Below are 27,592 nucleotides of genomic sequence, written 5' to 3'. Positions count from 1 at the left end.
AGACGAGGTCTGGCCCCACGTGGATGGGAAGTTGGAAAGGCCACCCAAGGGATGGGGAAGAAGGACAGAGGGCGCTTCAGTGCTTCTCCGGTAGGGTCCACCAGGGGGCAGTGCTCTGCTACTTACTGGTCCTGTCCAAGCTCTGGTGCTCGCTGCTCTGCCCCAAGGCCGTTATCCAGCGCGCCCGCTCGCTCCTAGAGAGAAAAGCCGAAGTCTAGACCCTGCTCGGTGCAGCCCAAAAGGCCGGGCTTCTGATGCCACCCAGGACTCTGGGAGATGCGATTTTGAATCCTGCCCCGATCCTTACTAGTTGTGTTACCTTGGGCAGGCCCCTTCCACCCTACACCTCCACCTACTCCTGCGAAAAATAGGGTGACAAGAGCATCCCCAGCCCCCAGCCCATGGGGCTGGCCCCATGAACTGCACAAAACATCAGGCCCAACTCTTCATAACCTGGGCCCTTCCTCCCTTCCCAGCCTTCATCTGTGGAGTCTGTTATTGAGGATACCTCCAAGCCTCCTGTCCTCCAGACCTCTCACTTTATTGGTATTGTGGGGGATTCTCTTCCTCCCTGCCTCCACCTCTAAGAAGCCCTGACTTTGATTTCCAGTCTTAGCTTCTGCAAGAAGCCTTCCCACACCCTCTGCCTGCCCCTTATACCTCCCTCCGAGACCACCTTCCACTTAGACTGGGTGAGGTGATTGGGCACGGACTGGGCATCTCGCCAGTTGGACCTTTAAGACCTTGCTTTGGCCTTTCTTTGATTCTCTTGGCACAGCAAGAGCCACATGGAAGGCATTTATTTAGTGCTCCCTGTCTTTATAGCCTTTCTCCCTCTCGAGCCCAGAGAACTGTCATCGTTGCTGCTTCTGCAACACAAACCCCATATCCCGATTCTGTACTTCTGTGCTAGCCGTTCTTCAGAAAGTCTTTCCAGATCCCCCAACCACTAATTCCTTCCCATTTCAGATGGTTTTCCATCTCATTTACATAGTGATGTGAAGTTGGCAAAGAGCTTTACAAATAGTACCTCATATCATGACAACTCTGAGAGGTAGATGCTCTTATTTTATGCCTATTTTACAGATGAGGAAATTGAGGCGAGCTTTGAACTCAAAACTCTTCTCCTATCCACTGCATCGGTGAAGGTGATAAAAGTCAGAGGTCTTGATTAAACAAAGGTCCCAAATAAACATGGATATAGATAAATGACATAGATATACACACACATACTTTAAAAAAAAAAGTCTCTAATCTCTGTTCAGAGGGGCCTGAAGGAGTCCGCTCAGCGCCTCTCAGCAGCCTTAGGAAGCAGGTCCTTAAGCATCATTCCTCTGCTCTGAAGAGACCACATGGCACAACATGCCCTGAATGGGTGTCACTGATGCATCTTTCACAAAAACCGAGGTCTGTGACGAGCCATCTCCCCTTCTTTTCAGGGCTCTTCCCAGCTTTGGATGAGAACCCAAGCCACAAGCATTTGGAGCCAAGCCTGTGTCTGGTGCCCTCGACGCCAGCTTGTTGTGTGGCTCCAGTTTCCGCCAAGATAGTTCAGTCATTCTCTTTGCTGGAGGCAGCTAACAGCTTCCTGACACAACAGCCCCTCTCTGAGATTGGTGGAGGACAGACAGGACTTTTCTTGTTGTGGCTGTCGACGGTAGAACTGCTCTGGGGAGCCAGGTCCCCTCCTCCTCCTCATGTTCCCCAGGGTTCAGGAGAAACCTGCTAGAGTTTGCACTCTGGAACATGGGGGAGTACCGCAGATAGCACCACCTGGACTTCCTTCGGAGCTTTGTACTCCAAACAGAGCTGTATTGTAACAGGGCAGCGGCTGAGGAGGAGCTCAGAAAATGGGAAAAAGGAAACACCCTGGACCTGAGGTAGTCTGGTTTCCCCATGTGAGCATCTGTGACATGGGGAGGACTTCTGGATTTAGGGACTTCCAGCCCTGGATTTGGCCCAAGCTCCAGGAGGCCCCTTCTAGGTCTGGTTTAGCTGAGGCTGGGAGTGCAGCTTCCTTGTCTCCTCCCAGGAGTGGAAGGGCCAGCAAGGGGGAAATGCCATTTCACTAGAAGTATTAGTGAATTAATCATTTCTTGTGAGTAAGAAACCCTTACAGCTGCGAAACACATGCAGAACACACAGACAGAGGATTTGTTGGGGTCATTTTGCAGCCAGTAAGACAAAGACTCCATATTACAAGTCCAAGATGGAAGCGCCCTAACCTTGAGTTGGTGCAGGTGCACCCCAAGCCCACAGCCCAGCCAAGAAGCGGATATGGGAAGTGGCGCAAGGAGACGGAGAGTGCTGTCAGGGACGTGACTGCCCGACTGTGTGCCAGTTGGATCGCACAGTTCTGGCAGGTAGGTGCTGTTATCTGCATCTTACAGATGAGGAAACCGAGGCACCCAGAGTGAAGTCATTGGCCAAGCTCACACAGCGAGTATGTGTCAGAGGGAGGGTTTGAATTTAAGTCTTCCCAATTGGGACAACTGGGCAGTGAAATGGACAGAGCCCTGGGCTGGGGATCAGAATGATGGAGAGAGCATTGGGCCTGGAGTCAGACTGATTCTTCTTTAACAATTCAAATCTGGCCTCAGACACCAACTAGCCTTGTGACCCTAGGTAAGTCATTTACCTTGTTTACCTCAGTCTTCTCATCTGTAAAATGAGCTGGCAATGGCTGACCACTCTAGTATCCAGTATTATCCAAGACTGCAGGGGGGTCTCAGGACTCAAACAACAGCAGCACTTTCCTGAGTCCAGACTCAATGCTCTCTCCACTGGGCCACCATTCTTAGGACTCAGAAGTTGTGACTCGACCTGTGGACTCCAGGCTGATAAAAGGGAGCCGTGCTTGGCTGTCCCAAGTCTTTGCTAGCTCCACATCATGGCGGCCTTTCCACTGCCCCAAGTGAGGAGAGCTTGGGGGACTGGAAACTCCACGGGCTGCTCTATATCCTTGAGTTTGAACAAATCTGGCTTCTGAAAAGCGCCTGTAGTTATAAGCTTTGTCTCTCCATTATCGGGTGAAGAACTTGCCTCAAAGGAGCCTTCATCTGGGGGCCAAACCTCCATACACAGCTCCCTGAAAGTCAGCAGAACCCCACTTTGGGCCTTTATCCAACAACTAATTTATGCCCTTCTCATTTCCTTTTCATGAGAGTTGTTCATTACAATAGGCTTGCAACTTCCCCACTAGAGGATAACTCCATTAAAAAGGAAGTCATCTCTCATGGGAGAGTGCTGGGTTTGACCTCAAAGGGTACTGGTTCAAATCCTCTCTCTGCTACTGACGCCCTGGGTACCCTCAGGGACTGGACCCTGCCCGTCTTGCCTCCCTGGTGTCTGGATAGCACAATGAAAATAATGTTAAAAGGATTCTGAAAAGCACAAAAGCATTTTATAACTATATCATTATGATGGTATTTATAACAGAAACAGCAGGGAAAAGAGGTCTGGATTTAGAGGCCAGAGTCTTGAGTTCAAATCCTCCCTACTCCCCGTTTGTGTAAACTTAAAGAAGAACCATGACAGACATCAATTTTCTCATCTGTAAAAAAAAAAAAAAAGGGTTGAACTCTGACCCCTCCACCTTGTATTCTACATCCAATAGTCCTGCACTCTTAAAATTAAATGAGTTCACTACCAATACATATGCAAACTTTTTCTTCCCGGGTTTATAGTTGAATTTTTAGGCCACCAAATCCATCCCACCATTTACAATTTTATAAGATGGCCATTTGCTTCCTGTTAATTAAATCATTAAGAGCAGCAGGAAACAAGCAGAAGAGCCCAGGCAGACAAAGCCCCTTTCTCTGAGGGGCCCAGAACCGAGTTCTTTGGACGGGTGACAACAAGCCTCCCTTTCATCGGTCTTCTGGTTCTCTTTGTTGGGAAAGATGATTTGGGTTTAGGGAGATGCTGGATCCGGGCTGAGAGGCCTGTGTTCCATCTGCAAAAAGCCCCAAGTGAAAGAGGCGCATGGCTCATTCTCCAGGGGCTCCCATCAATCTAAAGATCTGATCTGACTGACATGGAGCTCTGAATTCTACTGTAAACGCAGGAAGCCGCGACGGATTCCCTGTGCCAAAGGCCTCTATCTCTCTGCCAGCTGCAGCTGTTTGGGCTTCCCTTTAATGAGCCCAGACAAAGGAGGCCTCTGGCTCTTACAGCCCTCCTGGAAGATGACAAGGGTGGGGAGGAGGGCTAAGGAAGTGACCGTAGTAAAACATCCTCCCTTAAAAAAAGGCTGCCCTTCTGCACTTTCCACCAGATGATCCTATTGTCTTGTTCACAATAAAAGAGTAAACTACCCAATAAACAGAGACGGCGCACTGTATTTGGATAAAACATTAGAAGTTTTTGTGTTTTTTTCGGTTAAGCAACAAAAGAAATTTAAAAGTAAGCAGAGGACACCGGAAGGTTACTTCAGTGGTTAAGTGCAGAGGATGGCAGCAAAAACTGATGGGAATTAGGTGGGGTGACATCCCTGAATATACAGAATGTGACGGATGCTAGCCTAAGATGGCGGGGAAGATCCAGGTCCCCCAAACTGTGACCCTATCAAGGGTTCCAAGTCAGAGATTGTTATCAAGGAGATGCATTAACTTATGCACCCTAAGGATCCTTATACCTTTCTATCTGATAATGCAACAGAAACATCTTGTATGTGTTGTCTCTCTATTAAAATGTGAATCCTTGATATCAGCAAGGTCTTTTTTGTATCCTGCCTCTTAGCACAATACTTTGTAGGGAAATAAACCTTAATATTTTTCCTTTCTTTTCATTCATTTATCCATGTCTATGTTGTGATCAGTCCCTGGCACCAAGAAGGCACCCAATAAATATTTACAAAATTAATGACAAGTATATTCCACTACCTATCCAGAATGGAGAGGAGAAAGAAAAAGAGAAGACCGGAATGTTGTTCAGAGATCAGCTCCTGCAAGGATGGATTTTGGTTCTTTTAAAAGGCAATTTTTTGTAATGTGATGGGTGATCAACTCTGATGGATGTGGCTCTTTTCAACAATGAGGTAAGCTGAGACAATTCCAATAGATTTGTGATGGAAAGAGCTATGGAACTGAATGTGGATCAAAGCATAGGATTTTCACCTTTGTGTTGTGAGCACCTTTTTGCTCAGCAAGACAAATATGGAAAAATAAGATGCCTCTATTAGATGAATTGCTGTCAAGGGAGAGGAAAGAAGGAGAAAAAATTGAAACATAAGGTGTTGCTAAGGTGAATGTTGAAAACTTATCTTTGCATGTATTTGGAAAAATAAAATATCATTAAAAATGATAAATAAATTACCAAATTTTAAAAAACACACAATTTTTTGTTTCATAAATGAGAATTTGGCAGAGCAGGAAAATCCTGGAGTCACTCACTCCTTTAGCAAATTTATTGTTATTGTAGGCAGGTGGATGGTGCAGTGGATAGAATGTTGGGCCTGGGATCAGGAAGACTCAAATCTGAATTGACTGACCCCGTGACCCTGTGTGTGACCCTAGCCAAGTCACTTAATTGCCATTTGCCTATGTTTCCTTGACTCAAAAAAAAAAAAATCATTAGGTTGCCATTTTCAAATTATTAGCAACCATGGGATATTAATTCATGAGGCCAAAAATATGAATGGGATTTGAAGCTTCATAGTGAGATTTAGAGCTCAGATAGGTGGGTGATAGTCCCACCTTCAACATCAGGTGGAGATCATTCAGAGAGGTGTAGTTTGTCAACAAGCATTTATTAGGCACTTACTACATGCCAGGCAGTGTGCTAAGTGCTTAGGATCCCTGCCCTCAGAAATCTTATATTCTAATGGGTATAAGAACATAAAGATACCAAACCAAAAACTGTACATAAAAGAGAACTGCAGGATGGATGGAGAAGGCAGAGCTTCTGCTGAAGTTTGCCTTAAAGTTGAGAGTAGAAGGAAGTCAGTAAATGGGAACAAAGAGTGGAAAGGGAAGGAGATGGAAAACGTTCAAGGAACAGCAAATGGGCTAGTCTGGTTGGACTGCAGTGTGTCTGTAGGGGAGTAAGTAGAATGTAGAAAGGTGGGAAGGGTCCAGGCAGTGATGGGCTTTAAAGGTCAAACAAAGGATTTTATATTTGACCTTGGGGGTAACAGAGCCCTTAGAGTTGACCATTGGTGGATTGGTTAGTTCTTCCATTAGGTGAAATTAAATGTTTCATTTGGAGGAAAAGAGTGAACATGTTTAGCCTGAACATGGAAAAAAAAAAAAAAAAAAAAAACAGGTTGAGGGAGGGATGAAGGCAGGAAGATGATAGCTGCCAAGAAAGTTGTCATGGAAAAGAATGGAGAGCCTTGAACTGTTTGACCTCAAGAAGTAAGAGCAGGAGCTGGGAATGGAAGATGAAAGGAGATGAGTTTGGGTTGGATTTCAGGAAAATCTTCCAGTGAGAGCTGGCTCAGAGCAGACAGGGCTCTTGGGAGGGAAAGTGGTGGCCCTTTCACTGGAGGGCTGCAGTCAACAGCTGGCTAAGCACCTGTCCAGAATGTTATAGGAGACATTCATCATCAGGTGAGGGTCAGCTTTGATAACCTCTTAGTTCCTCGCCAAATCTCAAATGCCGCATTTTGTTTGCTCAGTGCCATATATTAGCCACTTACAAGGGTCACTAAGGTAAGAACAGTCAGGGTTCCTGACTTCAGAGCTTACAGTATGGTGGCTGAGACAGGACAGAAATTCATGACAGGGTCACTAAGGTAAGAAAAGTCAGGGTTCCTGACTTCAGAGCTTACAGTATGGTAGCTGAGACAGGACAGAAATGCATGACAAACTGGAGCTGAAAAATCATGGGATGGGGCCTGAATTTTCTTCCCAGTTCCGCCACAGGAGCTGTGGGACTTTGGGTAATTAACTCATTTCACTTCCATCTGTCAACAACCTCAGATGTGTGGATGATACTACTTCAAAGGCAGAAAGTGAAGAACGTTTAAGAAACAAAAGCTGATTTGAAAAAAGTGCCCTAACATCCTAGTGACTAGTCCCATAACTACCTGGCAAATTGAGAAGAAATGGAAGGAGTATCAGATTTTATAATCTTGGGCTCAAAGATCACTGCACATTGTAACTGTATCCAGGAAATTGCAAGTCTAATTGCCTCAGCAAAAAAAGAAAAAAAGAAAATGGTGGCAAGCTGGTAGAACCAAGGATCAACTGCACCTCCCAACTCCCATGGAAGCACTGTGATATGGAAAGGATCATAGACTTGGAACCAGGAGTCTTAGTGGCCACCAGGGAAGTCAGTTTATATCCACCCCACTCCTCCATCTTCTGTCCCCCAAGGACTTACTGAGTCTCGGCTCCTAGGAGCATTTCCACTTTTTCATTTGCATGGTTACTGAGAACCGTCAGAGTAAACAGGTGACTGGCAGAGCTCTGTCTGGAGTAAAGCATGGTGGAGCTGTTCTTCAGGGGAGAAGAATTCATTTCTTCATGGTCCCAAAGCTCCACCAACAATTGATCCCTCAAGGAATAGTCGTTCACTGTATAACTTTCTTCACTATAAGAAAAAATAGAATAAAAACAGAGAGATTCAGAACCCTAAATTCTACCCAGAAAAATAGGTTAAATCTTTTAAATCTTCAATTATATCTTATCTTTCTGGTTTTTGTAACTTACAATATTTACTAACATATGATAGAAATGTAAAGGGTACAAGTTTCACAATTAGAACATATCTTCTTTTTATTTTAACATAAGGATTTAGAATAATTTTATATGAAATGGGGCATAGCCTTCCATCTCATAATTCTTGAATGATATAAATTACCAATGAAACAATTTCTCCTTTATTCCCCTCCCCTTTAAATAGAAATGGACCAATTCAGGAAAGCCAGTTGAAAGACATTTGAATTGTTTCATCCTTATACAAAGTGCACCAAATAAAAAAACAAATCTTAGCCGACCCAAGATTTTCTGAAACTTCTCTTGATATGTCTGTTTGTTTCTCTCCAAGAGGAAAATAGTTTTTATAGAAAAAGTTGAATGTCTTTCCTATCCATTTTTGTCCTTTTAAGAAAGCAAAGCTAACAGTCTCTTATAAAATCAAGCCTTCCATCCATCTTCAGGAGCTGGATTTGCTATTGAGACCAAAATCTTTTTTAAAGACATGATGCTTTTTAGTTCATAGATGGTGGTTCCCTCAGCAAGTTAGTTAGGGGCAGCAAAGTGGCACAGTGGATAGAGCACCAGTCAGGAGGATCTCAGAACTTGACACTTATTAGCTAACCATGTGATCCTGAGCAAGTCACATAATCCCAGTTACCTCACGGGGAAAAAAAATGTTACTTTAGAGAAAGGTAAGTTAGGGGTGAAAGGTGGGGAAGGTAAGATTGAAGAATTAATGTGTCCATATACATTGTTGATAAATGAATATAGCCCTTTTATTTGGTTCTGACACATCAAATACTAATACAGTCAAACTATGGCAAGATATGGGAGACAAAAAATTTATATTTAGTTTCAGTGACTCTTTTCCTTTGCTCACCTCCCAAGTTTTTGTGAAAAATTCTTTAGTTTAAAAGAAACTTGGTCAAATAACACAAGGACATTGTTCCTGCCAAGCTGTGCTTATTAGCTGAATCATACATGGCCGGGGAAATGAAGGAGACTCACTGTTCCTTCCACCAGAGTTTCAGGTTGTGCCTTGTAGACTGATGAGTGAACAAAGATCTCAGGCCAACCTACCACAGCTAAGAAAAAAGTCCCCAGTACATATGTGATCTAGAAAGAAACTTTATTTGAGGGAGGATTATTTGGGATCTATCTCCCCTAAAACTGTGGAAGGGGTTTCACCTTCCAGGTAGTTAATTCGAGAAAGAAACTTTATTTGTGGGAGGACTATTTGGGATCTCCCCTAAAACTGTAGAAGTGCCCCAAAGACTCCAGTATAAGATGGTTTTACCTTCCAGGTAGTGATTCACAAGAGCATCAAAATAAGATATAGCCATTTAAAGCTTTAAAAACAATATGTATGGAAATTCACACTCTTTTTCTATTTTTTCTCTCTAGTCAGAAAGAATACCAACTCAAATGTCTCTGAAATAGTTGCATTTTAGTCATTCAGTATATAGAAATCAAAATGTTCTGACCATCTAAAAGGAAAATACAAAATTAATTGAACATTCGATGTTTAGTAACAACCCATGTTTCTGTATATGGTGTTTCAGCCTTTATAGAAGGCTTTGCTCACAGCAGCCTGGTGAGGGAGGCAGTGAGAGTATTATTATCCTTATTTTACAGAAAAGGAAAACGATACAGGAATAGAGAAGTAGATGGAGATTAGAAGTAGCCCGATTACTGCCTCTGACAATTATTGGCTGTGGGACAAAACTCATCACTTGGCAGGTCTTTAAGCAACATTTGTAAATGGCAAAGAAGGTGCTATCCCACACTGGGAAGGGGATTTTTCTCCCCCAGACAATCCCATACTGTTAAAATACCAGGCCTTGTCCTTATTTAAAGAAAAGGAAGCCAGAACTTAGAAGGAAGTAAATTTCTTACCGTATCAAGTTAGTTCTCAAACTCTCAGTGGTCTACACAACCCTTGAAGATGCTACCTTTGCTGAGAAGGTGCTGACCTGCTAAGTAGGGGAAGTTCACTGACATCTAGTCACCACTCCTATCTCCATCCCCTTCCCATGCCAATATCTCCATCTCCCATCCCCATCTTTACAAAGTTGATAAGTCTCAGATCTCAAGCTACTCTTTTCCCTACTCTACTAAAACAGCTCCAACTCCACCAGAATAATGACTTTCTGCCACAAGGCATCACAGCCCAAATAAACAGCCTTTATTAAGAGACAATATCTAGGACCAGCGAGGTGAGGGACTTGCTATCCTTCTCCCTCATTAAACTATGCTATGTTCAGTTCTGGACAATTCATCTCAGGAAGGTGATCAGGTGGAAAGTGTCCAGCACAGGACAATGAGGGAGCAAAAGGCCCCAAGCTCATGGAATGGGAGGATGGTTAAAGGAATTGGGTCTATTTATCTTGAAAGAAAGATTTAGGAAGAGAACATGATAGCTACCTTTGAGGGGCAATCAACTGGAAGAATTCGATTTGATCTACTTGGTCTCCTGGGGCAGAATCGGGAACACTGTGAAATATCAGAGAGGCAGACACATCCTTGATTCAGGGGAGATTTTCTAGTGATTAGGGGTGTCTAAAAATAGATTGGACTACTGGGAGCAAGGGGCAGTGGGATCCCCCTCTCTAAAGCTTTTCAGACAGCCTGGATGGTTTTGTATTGGGTTATTGCAGATAGGAGGCTTATTAAGGTAATATGATGTGCTAGGTAACCTCTGTGAGTCAATCAAACAGAAACTTTGCTTCTGTGGTCTTATTTCCAAAATAAAAAAATTGGTGACAAGAGATTTTTCTTTTGTGATTCTACACTGATGACCCCAGAGAGTGATTTTACCATTGGAGGAATTATTCAGTCATCTAGGATCATATGTCAAACTAAAACCAGGTGAAAAGTTCACTTTCATTACTGAAGAAATAAAATAAATCTCTTTTATAACACAATAGAAGTACAGTGATTACTTCTTTATCTTTATTGGCTATTGTTCAAATCTCATGAAGTAAAAAATGTGAAACCTTAGCCAGCACGCACACGCACCCCTCACCTTCATTCATTTACTCATTCACTCTCACAAATCCCAGGTACATAGTAATCAGTATGTCCTGCCTATCCAGCTACTAAGTAAATGAAAGACCAGCTTACAAAACATTTACAAGGCCTTACAAAACAGTTTACAAGACTTTATAAAAGGTGTAAGGAGGCCAGTCAACACCTGCCACATCTCCCACCTTGGAATCCACAAATGGTATTGTATTTACACATGGCAATTGATACTCAAGGGGAGATGGAAGAGTGGCAGGGCCTCCACCCTGCTTTAGAATGCCTAAACAGCATTCCTGAATTCAAACCCTTTGCCACCATGATCCTTTTCTCCACTCTAGCCTGTCCATTCATGTCCAAATTCATCAAGCTAGATTGAATGGGAAGAGAACTCTTTTTAGGGGGAAATTATTCATTAGACTTCCTCATCTTTACATTGTTGACCTTTCATATTGAAGTAGCAGATGGCGTACAGTCTCTGAAACAATTTGTGCCATGCAATTAGGAAATGGAATTGCTCAGAGAGAAAGAGACCAGTGGAAAAAGTCCCTTTTCCCTTCAGCGAGGAGCTTATGTAGTAACTTCCTCTGATTGTCTCTCCCAGCCTCCAAGTTCACCAGCTGTCTGTCTGCACCAGCTGCTTCAGAAAAGCAACTGACTGCTCTGGAGACAGCAGCATCGGATTTGTATAAATAAGCCCACCGCTGTCTCACTTAAGTAGACACTGGGGTTTCTACTGAGATCAAACCAAGTGCTCGGTAATGGTGCACTCAGCCTGGAGAACTGTCTCGATAGGGAACGACCACGGTCAAGGAAGATGATGGATGGTTCTCCACAGTGGTGACTCTGAGGCAAACGGAAGCCACCACAGAGACCCCATCAACCTGAAGAAACAACATGGACATGCTATCCCCTTAGTTACAAGTGAGAAGACTGAGGAACAGAGGATTCTCTTATTTGTGACTGTCCAACCCTTAGTATTTAGAGTATAACAATTAGTCATTAGCATTAGAATAAGGTCATTAATACAACTCCCTTTTATAAAAAATATAAATCTATATAATATATTAATATAATATTAGTTGTATTATATATAACTATATAATAATACTCAATTATAATGAGAATTTTATCAAGGGTAAATTTTAAAGAAAAATGAAAATATGAAAAAGTGAAAAAAGAAAAAGAAAATGATTTAAAAAAATTTTAATTTTTAGTGTATAGCCTGAAGACTATAGTTTAACCAAATCTAGTTCTCTTACATTTTAAATTTCTTTCACTCTCTCTACTAACTTTCCTTTGAAATATGAATAGGTTTCACTTATCCTGAATAAATATCCAGTGTCCATTATTCTCTTGATGCAAACCATCTGGTTTCTCTATTTCACTCCCTATTTTTTGAATGAGTAGTCTTGCCTTTTTCCTTTCCTTTCACCTTAATTCTACTACCACATGCCCAAGTACTTTCTTTCAGTGTCCCACTGTTGCCTAAACTAAATGAGAAAAAAAAAAGCTAAATAAACCTTGACTCATTTTTCCCCTTCTCCATAAATTTCCCAATTTTAGTGGGGAGGAGGGTGCTTGTAACAATTTTCTCTGATAAAGGGAGGGGAAAATACATTTATTAAACACTTGCTGTGTGCTAGGAACATTATAAATATTGTGTCATTTGATTAAGCTTTCTTCTCTAAGGTATATAAAAAGTTGATTCAAATTAATAAGAAAAAAAAAAACTCTTTTCCTAATCAATAAACAGATGAAGGAAAAGATTAGGAGTTTTTAGAAGGAGAAATCCAATTCCTCAACAACCATATAAACATATTCCAAAATCATGAATAAACGGGGAATTGCAAATTAAAACGACTCAAAGTTTCCAAATCACACACATTAGATCAGCAAAGGTTGTGGAAAATGGAAAATGAAAATTGTTGGAGAGGATGCAGGAAACAGGCACACCAATTCAGTGCTGATGGAGCTGAGAATTGCCCTCATCATTCTGCAAAGCAATTTGGTACATATCCAAAAATTTATTAAAATACTCTTTGAACTAGTGATACCACTATTGGCCTAGATCCCAAAGAAATGGAAGGAAAGGATCCATGTGAACAAAAATATTTATATCAATACTTTTTTTTAAGCAAAAAATTGGAAATTAAAGGGAAATTAGTGAATGGCTGAACAAATTATGATACATGAATTTATTGCAAAATATGATGCAGGGAAGAATTTCAGAAAAACTTGAAAGTCTTCTATGAACTGATGAAAAATGAAGTTGAATAGATCTAAGAGCAGAATTTATACAATAGTAATAATATTGTAAAGAAAACAACTTTAAAAGACTTAAGTCTTTTAATCAGTGCAAAGACCAGCATCCCAGAGGACCCATGACGAAGTATGCTGCTCATTTGCTGACAAAAGTGATGGACTTGGAGAACAGAAGACAACATTGTTGAAACTGTTGATGTGGACATTTGTTCAATTATGTGTATTTTTCATAAGGATTCTTTTTTTCATGGGGGGAGATAAGATGGAAAGGAAAATTATGACAGGATTGGCAAAAAAAGAAAAAGAAGAAAGCAATGAATGAATTTTTGTAAAATCTACAGAAAAGAACAGAAAGAAAGATCAATGTAAGCCTTGAGAGTTATGCATTGCATTTATTTTATACTTAAAAGGAAAAGCATAAGAGACTCCAAATTTTAGTGCACAATCCTCTGTTCTACATAGAATATACTCATTTTTAGGGGGGGGGGAGTGTTTATGTTCAGAATTAAAAAACACCTAAAATTTCCCAATTTCAATTGATGAAAGCAAGCTAAACCAAAATTTCAAAACTGGACTTATCTCTACTACTTGTCTCCAATGACCATGTTAATTTGTAATTACTTTTTAACACCAGGCTTTGCTATTCTAACCAGTCTTCACACCAAATGTCACAACTTTTCTCTTTTTAAATTTTTTTTAGCTAAAATTTGAAAATTATTCATGAATCCTTATTGCTTTACTATTTTCGTCTCATCAGTGTAGTACAATGGACAGAGTCCTAGCACTGGAGCCAGAGAAGCTGCAATCAGTTCTCACCCCTGATGCTTAATGGTTAATTGAGTAAACACTTATTTAGTGCTTACCATGAGCCAGGCACTGTTCTTATTGCCCACAGACCCTTTATCTCACTGGATCTCAGTTTCCTTATCTGTGAAACAAATGGATTGGACTCCATGTTCTAAATCTGGGATCCCACTCTTGGATCACAACTCTCCTCCTCTAGATAAACCTTTCATCCTTCAATACTAAATCAATACCAAATGAGCTGGCCAAAGCTGATTTCCATCCCAAAAGTCTATATCTTAGGTCCTTTTGTGTCTCTTCTTACTGTTGTTTCTCTTGATGACAATGGTTTCCCCACTTCCCAATACCTGTGCTTAGCAGGAACCCTCACTACTCTATTAGGTCTTGTTGGACCACTGAGTCCATTAGTAGAACTGGGTATGGTGACTTATATTCTACTTATCATTCATTTTCTTGCATCTTGAGTCTGTTAGCTATGACTTAATAAATCTCTGTCTTGGGTACTGAACTAGCAAAGAAATCCAGATCTTCCTGATCTAGGCCACTCTCATTCAAAGATAAAATCCTAGATCCTTCACCTACCCATGTACATATTACAAATTAATTTTTTTTTTATGTATCGGTATTAGCTCCCACATACAGAACAGAACTTCCTTGAGATTAGAGACTTATTCACATGCTTCTCAACATTGCCCATAAGCAAGGAATATGCAAAGTGGTTACTGAACAATTTCTTGTTGATTGATTATTGATCCACAAATAGTTTCTACATTTCCATTCCAGGTGTTCAAAATGATGGCCTCGGTGTGCTACAAAGTTCTTAATTCATTCAAAATAAATCCCAATTATATTCAATTTACTGAACTCTTGGGGGTCAGTAGACAGAATAGCAGCAAATTGACACATTGGATAGTACTACATCTGAGACAAAGAATAGCTCAGTCTTCTTACTAGCTGTATGATGTTGGCAAGTCACTTAACCCTGTTTACTTCGATTTCCTCATTTGTGAATTGAGCTGGAGAAGGAAATAGCAGACTGCTCCAATATCTTGGCCAAAAAAAACCCCAAACAAACAAACCTCAAAAAAAAAAAAAACAAAAAAAACAAAAAACAAACAAAAAAAAAAAACCTCTAATAGTGTCACAAAGAATTGAACGTGACTGAAAAAAGATTAGACAACAATAAGCCAGGAAGATCAACAAATTGTAAAAATCAATTCCCTGACAATTTCAAAGTTCTTTTTGTTGGGAATAAAACTGTAACCCAACATTTATCAACCTTTTTGTTCAAAATTTTGTTCAAAATGCTAAATTTAAAGTGTTCAGTTTCTTCTTAAAAATTTTATTCTTTTTTTGAACACATAAATGAAACCAACAAATAGTGGTTAGATAGAACTATGTGTATACATTCAAGTGAAAGAAACCTAGTCTTGTTATCTACTGCTGATTTCTGAGATACAAATGATGAGCAACTTTCAGTTCAGTTTTTGATATACAATTCCCAGTGCCTAGCATCATTCCTTATGCACAAAAGGAATTTAAATGCTGGAATCTCCATGGGTTCAAAACCTAGGTTCTCTGATTTCAAATCAATAATTTATTTCAATCCCTTTTTTTTCCATTGTATCACACATCAAGCTGGTCAGTTTCCCAAAGCAAGTGCAAAGTTCAGCCCCAAAGTCCCTCACCACATAATGTGAGGGAATCCTGTAAATAGTGACTGAAATCAGACCATTAGGGAGTCAGCCACCAAGCTTTGTAACGGGTGGCAACACAGTTCACAGAATAGCACTCCTGGAATCAGGAAGTGTTGAGTTCAAATCCAGCCTTAGTCATTCCCTGGCATTAGGACCACCTGCACTTACTCTTTATTTGCCTCAGTTTCCTTATCTGTAAAATGCAGATAATAGCACCTACCTCCTAGGGTTGTTATGAGGATCAAATGAAATATTTGTAAAATGCATAACACAGGGTCTGGCATATAATAAGTGCTATTTAATTTTTAGCTATCATTAGTAATGATCTTATGTAGTTGATAGGATATAAAACACTTCATTATTGAGAAATCAGCTTGATCAAAGAAGCCAGGCTCTTGATTTATATTGATTCCCATGAATTTACTAAGTGACTAAAAGTAACCCACTTAGCTCACCATCTCTACTAGCTAGAACTAGAAACCAGACCATTTCCTTCTTCACACACTTTCAAATTATTAGCTGTCAGCCAGGCCCTCTTGAAATCTGCTTCCAACTCTGCACATCCCCTCATAGCTGACCCATCTTCTCTTCCATCTCTCTCTGGTTATAGACATCAATCAGCCCCATGTCCATGGCTCCTCAGAGCTCAGCTGCTGAGGGCACAAGTCTGGGAGGAGTCAAGATCACCTTGTCCCAAGTCCTACCTTTGCTATTATCTGTATCACTTATCTGGCCAACATCTCTGTCTCATTTTCCTCATCTGTCAAATGCTGGACTCCGTGGTCTTAAAGTTCTCTTCCAAAAGCGATACACCCTTGAGTTTTGGATCACCCCTTACTGCCACATGTATCATCTTCCCTTTCTATAAGCTCTGAAGATCGATGATATGGATTCTTGCTTCAAATTCATGAGTGTAAGCCCAAGACCTCAGAATGTTTGGTTTTTACTCAGAATTTGACTCATGTACCCAAAGTCATGGCAAATCACTTGAATTATCAGCCATTTCTCAAAACTCCAAGAGTATACCATGTACTTATAATGGGCAGCATTTTACAAAAAGCAGAAAGGGGCAAAGTACACACACAAAAAAAAAAAAAAAAACAAATAATCAGAGTCAATTTAGACCTTGGAATGGATTTTCTGTGAATTCAAACAGCCAAAGAACTTTGTCACAGTACAAAGAAATCTTAGAGACCACTTATTCTTCCAGCTTTCTCACTCTACAGAACTTTTCAATGGGAAAGACCCTCATGCTCATCTCTCATCCGTAGAAGGATTCCCCTCAACAATATAACCACCTAGTCATTCAGTTTTTTTGCTTAAAAAGCTCCGACTATGGGGACCACACTAAACTGGAGGTAGCCCACTGAACTTTGGGGTCTGTGGAGTTTCTAGGAAGCTTTCCTTACACAGAACCTATATCTACTTCGTAACATACTCCTGGCTCTGACTGACAGAAGTCTTCTAGAGCCACATGGATTTCTAGTAAGAGAAATGATGATTAATAACCAATTTTGGGGGGAAATTCAGAATCCCTTCCCACCTTATTTTTCTCAAGTCCCGATTTCAAAACTTTAGTCTCTTGAAGGCCTTTGCTGATAATGAGATTGGACTGAGACTTTTCCCTGGGTAAGGTAACTATTGTGTTCTGCTCAAACTTAGAGAGGGCATAAATTCTTTGAATAAATTGCCCAAGGCTGCGGGTCATCTGGGGAAAGGAATAATCTGCTTAAGGATAACTGTGATTTCACCCTCAACCCCTCTTTTTAACATAGCCCACCTCCCATTGCCATCTCTCAGGAACACCTATTCTTCCAAGGGGATATAAACAGTGAGCCCACAGCCATGTCTGTCTTTGGTCTAAGAGAGAGAGACAAATGATCGTCCTTTTATTGATGACATGCTGGCCTTTGTAATAAAATGATTAAATTACCCAAACATTAGATCTCTTGAACAATCATCACACCAGAGGGGGATTGCTGGAATACTGGCACACGCTACTGCAGGCTAACTACCTCTACTTTCTTCAACGACTCTCATACAGCACGATATCGGGGAACCCTTCACTCTCTTAGTTGACCTCCTTGGTTCATCCCTTCAATTTATCCATGTTCTTTCTAAAATATTCGGTTGATAGAGCAGCTGGGTGGTGCAGTGGATAGAGCACCAGCCCTGAAGTCAGGAGGACTGAAATTCAAATTTGATGTCAGACACTTAACACTTCCTAGCTGTGTGACCCTGGGTACTTAACCCCAATTGCCTCAGCTAAACAAACAAATAAATGAATAAATAAATACATAGATAGATAGATGAATTGATAAACAGACATAAATAGATAAATAAATAAATAAATGAAATATATGGTTGACTAGGATGAGCACATGGTGGCTAGAGATTCTCCACAATCCTGGTCACCCTATTAACTCATATCTCCTGCCACTTTCAGGCAGTGCTGGGCCCAGAGTTAGGAAAACCAGAGTTCAAATTCAGCCTTACACACTTCCTAGCTTTGTCTAGATTATGGCCAAACATTTAACCTATGTCTACCTCAGTTGTAATCTACAATTATAAAATGGGGATAATAATAGTGGCTGCCTCACAAGGTTGTTGTAAAGATCAAATAAGGTAATACTTAGAAATGCACTTAGCACAGTGCCAGGCAAATAGTAGGTGCTATATAAATGCTTTTTCCCCTTGTGTGTTGTCTTCCCTCATTAGAATATGAACTTCTTAAGGGCAGGGACCTTACTTTTTGCTTGTTTTATTTCTCCAGAGCTTACACAGCGACTGGAGAACAAGCACTTAATAAATGCTTATTGGCTTGTCCAATCTGAGATTTACGAAAACCTTAAATCAGATAAGAAGCATTTATTAAGTACCTAATGTGTATTAGGTACTGTGCTAAGAGCTGAGAAAATTAAATAAATTAAAAAAAAACTAACAAAAAATACCAGTCTTTGTTCTCATGGAATTCACAATTTAATGGGGAAAGACACATAGAGGATAAACTTAAGATAATCACCAGAAGGAAGGCATTGGCATTAAGAGGGATCTGGAAAGGCTTCCTGTAGAAGGAAGGATTTTAGTTGAGACTTGAAGGAAGTCAGGAGGGAAGGATAAGGAGATAAGGAGGGAGAGTGTTCCAGGCATGGGGGGATGGGCCAGTGAGACCGTCCCAAAGAGGATGACAAACGGTGTGTTTTATGGGGAAAATAATAAATCCAATGGACTGGATCCCAGAGTAAGTGGTGGGGCTGTGGGGGAGGGGAGTAAGTTGTAAGAGACTGGAACAGTAGTGGACGGAGGGTCAGAAAGACTGAACCCCAAACACTGGATTTTACACCAGATCCTAGAGGTGATAGGGAGCTACTGGAATTATAATAAGGGAGTCTGTTGTCAACAAGTTGCCGTGTCTTTCCCATGTTGAATGCGTGAAGGCAGGGGAAGACATTCCTCAGAATCCCAATAGAAAGAACACTGTGTCCTTAAAAGTTGCCAATTCTCTATAAAGCACAATGGCGCATTCAGAGTGAATGAGTCAGAGCAGTGAAGGAGATTTATCAGTATCCTAGGATCCAGGGAGTTTCTGATTCCTGATCCCATCATCCTGTCTGTGACCCATCCCCTCCATCTTTGCCTCTTCTCTAAACCCAAGCACTTCCATATCTCCATCCCACCCCTAATCTTGGACTCCATCCCTGGAACATTAGGATTACATGAGCTTTCACTTCTTCTGGCCAAGACTTAGGCTTCCTTGCTGGTCATCTTCATATTATGCCTCCATTTGATTAGGTTCTTTAAGGCAGAGACTAGCACAGTGCTCTAGAACACTAAGTTCTTTCTAAATGTGAGCTCTTTTCCTCTCCATCTGGTCTTCCATTATCTTGTCTGTCTATCTATCTATCTAGTCATCCATCCTCCATTTTATTAGATCCTTTAAAGCAGAGACTAGCACAGGGCTCTAGAACAGTAAGTTCTTCTCTGTCTGGTCTTCCATCTATCCTTTCTGCCTATCTATATCTATCTAGCCATCCATCTCCCCTTTCTTCCCCTCTCCTTTATGTGTCTTTTTGTCTCTGTCTCTCCCTGTGTCTGTCATCTCCAAATGAAGAACATGAGATCTAAGCCTTAATGCAAATTATTGACTAAAAAAATCAACACATATTCCTGTGGCATTCAGAGACCTCCTTTTGTGTCCAGTTACTTCCCCAGTACCAATTATACCTAATGAGATGAGGAAACCAATTGGCAATTGATAATGGCAAAATAGGAAACGAATCCCCAATCTGCTGATTCTCAACCTAATGTTCTTTCCTCTAAACCAAGCTAAATTAGCCTCAGGAAGCATTAGTGGTAATGGGGTAGCTCTGGGTGTGAATGATAGTCTCTAGGAGTATATTTATAGGGGGAAGGGGAAATGGGGTATGAATATAAGCCCAGGGAAGAAAAAAAAAAGCCAGAAACAAAATGTTGAATTTCATACACTGTCATTTCATTTTTAAGAGATTCTACATGGTTTGGCATGGACAAACAAATATGTCTCATTTCAGACTTCCTTTCTTAGCAAAGAGAGAATGTCACATTACAAGAAATAAAACAAATACTGAATAAGACCCATTCATAGGGAAAGTGGTTCTTCTTCGAGCCATTTTGAGGAAAGAGATGTTTGACAGGAAATACATCTCTACAGAAACTCCTGAATCATGGGTTCAAATAGCCCTTGGCTGCTGCTTTCAGGCTGTATTCCAACCCAGCCCCAACTTCTAACTATTACATCTGCTTCTACCAGCCAACCACCTAAGAATACACCCTCCTCAATAAGAGAGAGATAAACAGGAATTATGGGGGTGAAGGAGCTTCTAGAGAAATCTAATATTAGTGTTGGTACCTCACTGAATTTTTCTCTCAGATACATTCAGGGGAATAAAGAGAGTCCTTTTCAAGTCCTGCAGCAAAGTGGGCAGCTGCCAGAAACATTTCCTTGATGGAAAAAATAATCATAGTTTGGTGTAGTAGAAAGAACATTAGATTTGGAATAAGATGGGACAGATTCAAAACATCTCTCCCTTCTGTTCTCATCCCTGTGATTACCTATATGGCTTTTTCTAAAAGCACTAGCTTTATTTTTTTTTTATTTTCATTTATTTATTTACTAAGTAATTTATTTTCCCCAATTACCTGTAAAACTTTTTTTTATATTTGTTTTTAAAAGGGTTGGAGAGGGAGGAAGGAAGAGGATCTGGAACATGGGCCTACATTGAGAAGGCACATGTAAAGTTCTGTAAAACATTTCCATAAAAGTCATGTCGTGGAAAAAAAAAAAAAAAAACAGACTTTCCCACTTCCACCAAAAACAAAAACAAAACAAACAAAAAACCCTCAAGAAAAATAAGGTTAAAAAATTAAAAGTAAAAGCACTAGTTTTGGACCAAAGGTTTTTTAATCTGGGTACATGAAAGTGTTATATATATATATGTGTGTGTGTTTGTGTATTAATATTCAATACAATATTTCCTTTGTAATATTTTTAATACATTTAAAAACATGATTTTCAGAAAGCGCTTTATAGGTATTATCATTCTGCCAAAGGCAACCACGATGCAAAAAAAAAAAAAAAAAAAAGTTAAGAATCCTAAATCTGTGTGAAATTCTATCTCTGATATGCTGTATGACCTTTTACAAGCTACTTAACTGTCTGGGCCTTTATTTCCTTACCTGGAAAATGAAAGAATTAGATGATTTGACTTCTGAGTTCCCTCTGAACTCTAAAATATAGGGTTTTATGACAAATGCCAGCTTCAGTTATAAGATAATCCTTCTAGTGATCTCCATCTACAAGAAGCTAGAACCCTGACCCTATGAAGCTATTCTCCAGATCAGGGGTCCTCAAACTTTTTAAAAAGGGGTCAGTTCACTGTCCCTCAGACTGTTGGAGGGCCGGACTATAGTAAAAACAAAAACTTTGTTTTGTGGGCCTTTAAATAAAGAAACTTCATAACCCTGGGGGAGGGGGATAAACGTCCTCAGCTGCTGCATCTGGCCTGTGGGCCATAGTTTGGTCCAGATGATACAGAAGAGGGAAGAAAAAAGGAGGAAGCAAATAAGCATTTATTCTATACCTACTATGTGCCAGGCACTGTGCATTCTTTACAAACTCGTCACAACAACCCTAAGAGGCAGGTACTATTATTATTGCACCATTTTGCAGATGAGGAAACTGAGGCAGATATAAGTTAGGTGAGTTGCCTACAGTCACACAGCTAGTAAGTGTGTGATGTAAAATTTGAACTCAGGATTTTTTGACTCCAGGCCCAGGGAAGAATGAGCCATGACAAATTCTCAATCTCTCTCTCTTTCTCTCCTCTTCCCTCCACATTTATTTCCGTCTTTGATGTCCAATTATCTCATTTAGTAGCTGCCTCGACAAACATTAACTTGGCTGTATCTTTCCCACCTGTCTGTTGTGAAGAAAGCTCTAAGTAAATCTGAACCCCCTAAAGAACTGTTGATTGGAGTTATCTTAATTGATGAGATCGGTTTACCATTTAGACCCATTTATCAACAATTATGCATCTCATTAAATGAGTCAGATTAACTTTGGAGTTTATTCACGTTTAACATTCAAATCTGCATTGTATATAATATTATGTATTTTCCATCTTCTTAAGAGCTCATATTTAATAGGATCTCTCTCATGATAAAGAAATAGAGACTACTTTCCACATAATAAATTGGCCCCTGCCTCCCTTTCCCTTTATATCTCTCTTTTCTCTTATCCATGCTGAGTGAAATGAGCAAAACCAAAAGAATATTGTACATGGCAACAAGATTATGTGATGCTCAACTGTGATGGACTTGGCTCTTTTCAACAATGAGGTGACTCAAGGCAATTGGATGTTAATAGGAGTTACAATCAACATTTTCATTTCTGCTCACAATTAGGAAAAAATGGTCTAATTATTAATCATTATTTAATCTAATAATAATGTTATTATATCATATTATCAATATATCTTTATATTATAAATTAATATTATATATCTACTTATATCTATTTGTATATTATATATATGTCTATATGTTATATATATTATATACCTAATAATAAGTCATTAAAACATGAATGAACTGTCTCGGGGAATAAGGTTAAGGAGCTCATTATTACTGAAGGTAATCAAGGAAGGAAATGGCTATATATTGAGTTCAGATCCTACCTCAGACTCTTTGAAGCTATTACCCTGAAGCAAGTGATTTAACCTTGTTCTTACTCTCAGTTTCCTCTTCTGTAAAATGGTGATGTTGGGGAGGGGAGAAAGACTTCTGGTCCTACTACTTCCAAGTTCCAATTCTGCAATCCTGTAAAGATCATGGCTGAGAATCTCTTTATGAGATCATTTTTTATGAATACTTTTATCACATTTATTAATACTTTCTGCTCAGCATCGGGCACAAGCCTCTTTCCTTTCCGTGTCTATATGATGTCTGGCAAAGTTGCTCCAGTTGTTCCCCCAGATAATAAGAACCACAATGAATCAGAGAATTGGAAGCCAAACCACTCTACACATTGACCATTTTCAGTTTGGCCAAAGAGACTAAAAACCAAAGACACGGACAGGGGGGATGAGTGGCTGGATTAAGAATGGACTTATGGGTCTTGGCTTCCAGCCCAAGTCTTCCACACCAAGATCCTTTCGTCACTTTTGACCAGTTTTAAATTATGTTCTTGAAACTTCTAATGTTGTGTCTTAGTGAGGGGCAGGTAAAAAAAATACACTTTAAACTTGGAAGCCTGCCGTGTCATCAGACTCAAGTCAGCCCCTTATTTGTCTAATATTGATGGGCTACCAGTTGTCAGGAAGTGAAAAGTTTTCTTAGATTTCTGCAGGAAGGAAACTTCACAAAATAGAATTTAATGGCTTCCCTATCCTCCCAAGTGGAGGCCAAATATAGATTTGCAAATGCTTAGTAGCAGTTTCCAATTTTCTCTTACAGATAAAAACAACTTGCAAAACCTTAGTATGAATAACTGAATATTCATATGCTAAATAACTGAACTTATAGGCCTATTTCTTGCAAAAGTGAGCATTTCATGATCATATTTCTAAGGTTGGTCAGACCCTGGAAAGGATTCTGGAGAAATCGGAGTCCTATGCACTCTCAGAGACATAACTAGCATGGGGTAAATGAGGCTTTGCTTCAGGGTGCTGACACCTGATGTGGGTATTGAGAGGATGACACTGATTTTCCCACTTCTTCATTTTGACAACCACTATCCCAGGGCCTCACCTCACTGTATTTTGGGGTTCTAGGGAAACTGGTCAGCCATTTACAACACAACTCCACTTTCTTCTTGTTTTGTTTGATTAACAACTTTTAACATTACATTGTCCTCCTCTCCACTGAGGTTCTCTCTCTCTACTGAGATCCTGGTCCGCTGGATTTTCCTCAAAGACCTGAGGCTGTCCTCCATCAATCAACCAGGTATTGATTTAGCTAGTTAGAGATCTGTCTGTATCCTCTGGAAAGTAATTCTACTTCTGTGGTCCTGGCTTCTGATTGGTGAGATCTGCCATTTGGAGGAAATACTTAGCCCAGATCCACGCTCACTCCTTCTCTCCTTTTTTACTCTGTTCTTCTTGAAGCCTTATGCACTGGTGGCCAGTTCCTTTCCATCCCCTTTCTCTGTGTGATCTTTTCACCATTAAAATATAAACTCATTGAGGGTAGGGACTTTTTTGCTTATGTTTGTATTCCCAATGTTGAGTACAGCAAACACTTAAATAATAAATGACATAATGGGTAGAGTGCTGGGCTGGGAGAAAGGAAGCCTTGAATTCAAATCCACCCAGACACTTCCTAGCTGTGGGACATTGGGCAAGTCACCTAACCTCATCTGCCTTATTTTCCTCACTTGTAAAATGAGTTGGGGAAGGAAATAATCTCTGCCAAGAAAACTCCAAAGTCTGCCACAACCGAACAACAAAAAACCACTTAAATGCTCCTTGATTTGATTTCATTCTCTCATATACTAACAAAGAAATCATGTCTATATCAAACTGTTGTTTTTTTTTCCTTTTGCATCAGAGTGGAAAGGGGATAGGGATATGAGAAATAAAGATATTTTCACATAAATTATTTGTACAAAAAAAAAACTCGAAAAAAGAAAAAGCAAGAAAATGAATAAAAAAGGAAGGAAAGAGGAAGGGAAGAAGGGAGGGAGGGAAGGAGGTAGGAAGGGAGGGAAAAATAGCATGCTTCAATCTATATTCAAGTAATATCAGTTCTTTCTCTGGAAGCAGATAGAATTCTTCATCATTAGTCCCTTGGAATTGCCTTGGATCATTTCACTGTTAAGAATAGCTAAGCCATATATCACAAAGAGATCTTAAAGAAGGAAAATGGACCTGCATGTGCAAGAATGTTTGTGGCATGTCTCTTTGTAGTGGCCAGAAACTGGAAACTGAGGGGATGCCCATTAATTGGAGAATGGCTGAATAAATTGTGGTCTATGAAATGTTATAGAATGATTGTTCTGTAAGAAATGAACAGCGGGATGATTTCAGAAAGGCCTGGAGAGACTTACACGAACTGATGCTGAGTGAAATGAGCAGGACCAGGAGATCATTATATACCTCAACAACAATACTGTATGATGATCAATTCTGAAGGGACGTGGCCATCTTCAACAATGAGATGAACCAAATCAGTTCCAATAGAGCAGGAATGAACTGAACCAGCTACACCCAGGGAAAGAACTCTGGGAGATGACTATGAACCATTACATAGAATTCCCAATCCCTCTATTTTTGCCCACCTGCATTTTTGATTTCCTTCACAGGATAATTGTAAAATATTTCTAAGTCCGATTCTTCTTGTGCAGCAAAATAACTGTATGGACATGTATACTTATTTTGTATTTAACTTATACTTTAACATATTTAACATGTATTGGTCAACCTGCCATCTGGGGGAGGGGGTGGGGGGGAAGGAGGGGAAAATTTGGAACAAAAGATTTTGCAATTGTCAATGCTGAAAAATTACCCATGTGTATAACTTGTAAATAAAAAGCTAAAAAAATAAAAGTAGCTAAGCCATTCACAATTCTTCACTGAACAATATTGCTGTTCCTATGTAAAAACATTCCCCTGATTCTACTCACATCAGTCAGAATCAGTTCATGTAAATCTTTCCAGGGTTTTTTTCTGAAATCAACCTGCTCATCACTTCTTATAGCACAATAATATCCCATTACAATCATTCACAAGAGCTTGTTTAATCATTCCCCAATTGATTGGCATCTCTTCAATTTCCAATTTTTAGAGACCACAAAAAGAGCTGCTATAAATATTTTTGTACAATTAGGTCATTTTCCCCTTTTTGGGGATGTCTCTGAGACACATTGCATTTTAAGGGACTATAATCGTATTATGAAATCTGGGTCCAATTAAGTTCTGATAAATAAAGCCTTTATACAGGATATTATCTGCCTCTGACTCAGGGATGCAGCTTGTTCTCCAGACTCTCTCATATAGACCTAGAATTCACACTTCTATTACCGTTTAATGTTTTTTTTTTTTCACTTGGCAACACTAGAGATGATTCCTTAGCCCAGGTAGCCACACACAAGTCCAATTTCTCTCTCAGAAAGGCCTTTGCCACTGAAACATTCACTCTTTTTGGCAGAAAGCTATTTTTTCTCCAAGAAACTCTTCCCAGGAGTCATAAAAATCTCCCTGACAGTTGGAAACTATTGAAGACACATGGTGGCTGAATTACTCGACTAAAGCCTGGAATTATGTTCAGGCAGTGGGTGGCGGAAGCTGGAAGAGCTGGCATTCACTTGTGAGGGGCAGAGCAGGCAAAGAGAGGAAAAAAGCAGAGTGGAAAAGGCAGGAGGGAGGCTGAAAGATCAGGGCTTCAATGGCATTCCCATAGGTAAGATTTATCCAGTCAGCACCAATCACTCAGGAGCCCCGAAGTTTCCACTACATAAAAAGCTGTCTGGTAGCCCCAAAAGGAGTTACAAAGAATGGCAAGCAGATAATACCTTCATAAAAATAACAAAGCAGCACAAATGAATGGATATAAAAACAAGGGTGACAATACAGTTTGTTTGTGGATTCTCTTTCTTTCCTTTTTCCCCCCCCTTTCCTCCCTCTCTCTGTTCTTTCTTTCCTTTTTCTAGTATGTTTGTGAGTTCTTTTATTTATTCTTTTTTCCCCTTTCTTTCTGTTTCTCATCACTTTCACCCCTTTCTTACTCCTTCCCTCTTACTACTTCCTTCCTTTCTCCATTCCATTCCTTCCTTCCTTGTTTCTTTTTTTTCCCCCAGTATATCTATGGGTCAGTTCTTTCTGCATCCCTCCCTCCCTTCCTTCCTTCTTTCTTTCCTCCTTTCCTTACTTCTTTGTTTGTTTGTTTCTTTTTTTCTTCTTCTTTTTCTCAGTATGTCTTTGGGTCAGTTTTTTCTTCTTTCTTTCTTTTTTAATGACAGCACCTCCCTTCCAGGGAGATGAGATGCTTAGCACAGTACCTGGCACATAGTAGGCACTTTAAAAATGTTGGCCATTGTTGATATATATCTATATCTATCTATCTATATATATATAAAACACCTATCTATGTATGTATATATAGATGTTATTATAGCGGACCTTATCTCTCTCTCTCTCTCTCTCTCTCTCTCTCTCTCTCTCTCTCTAGGTATTATAGTATATCTATCTATAGGTATTATAGTATCTCTCTCTCTATATATATATATATAGATATTATAGTATATCTATCTATCTATATATGTGTGTTATATTATAGTGTACATATATACATATACTATATATATGCATTATATATCTATCTATTCTATAATAACATCAATATTTATTCTCTGGGGATGGGGGGGGGCAAGAACTGCATTTAACAAATTTAACTTATGGATCCTCCATTGCCTTTTTGCAGACCTCAAAGTGTCTGGGGTTTGAGCCCCACGTGGACAGCAGCGTGCCAGGGTGCTGACTCACGAATTTCGCCTTGCCCCTTTCCGCTTCCCTTCATGGTCAAAGTCACCCCAGGTATCTTAAAGGCTGTTATCTCTTTCAATGGTGCTTAAGGCACGCAAAGCATTTGTGAATGGCTTCCTAAGGGCTCAGGTAAACACCATTAGGA

The 27,592-nt window shown here is 40.0% G+C and overlaps 1 protein-coding gene across 1 annotated transcript in view; it reads right to left on the bottom strand.

Moving 5' to 3' along the window:
* Positions 1 to 27,592, bottom strand: part of ARHGEF26 (Rho guanine nucleotide exchange factor 26) — a 130,465-nt gene that overhangs the window by 1,451 nt on the left and 101,422 nt on the right. The window contains exons 12-13 of the mRNA XM_031957546.1: positions 7,327 to 7,536; positions 127 to 194 (exon numbers count right to left, since the gene is read on the bottom strand). Of these exons, the coding sequence (XP_031813406.1) occupies positions 127 to 194; positions 7,327 to 7,536 (278 nt within the window). The remainder of the gene's footprint in view (positions 1 to 126; positions 195 to 7,326; positions 7,537 to 27,592) is intronic.

The sequence above is a fragment of the Sarcophilus harrisii genome, chromosome 3 (genome assembly GCF_902635505.1).
Source record: "Sarcophilus harrisii chromosome 3, mSarHar1.11, whole genome shotgun sequence".
NCBI lineage: Eukaryota > Metazoa > Chordata > Mammalia > Dasyuromorphia > Dasyuridae > Sarcophilus > Sarcophilus harrisii.
This window is presented reverse-complemented; position numbering and strand designations above follow the sequence as displayed.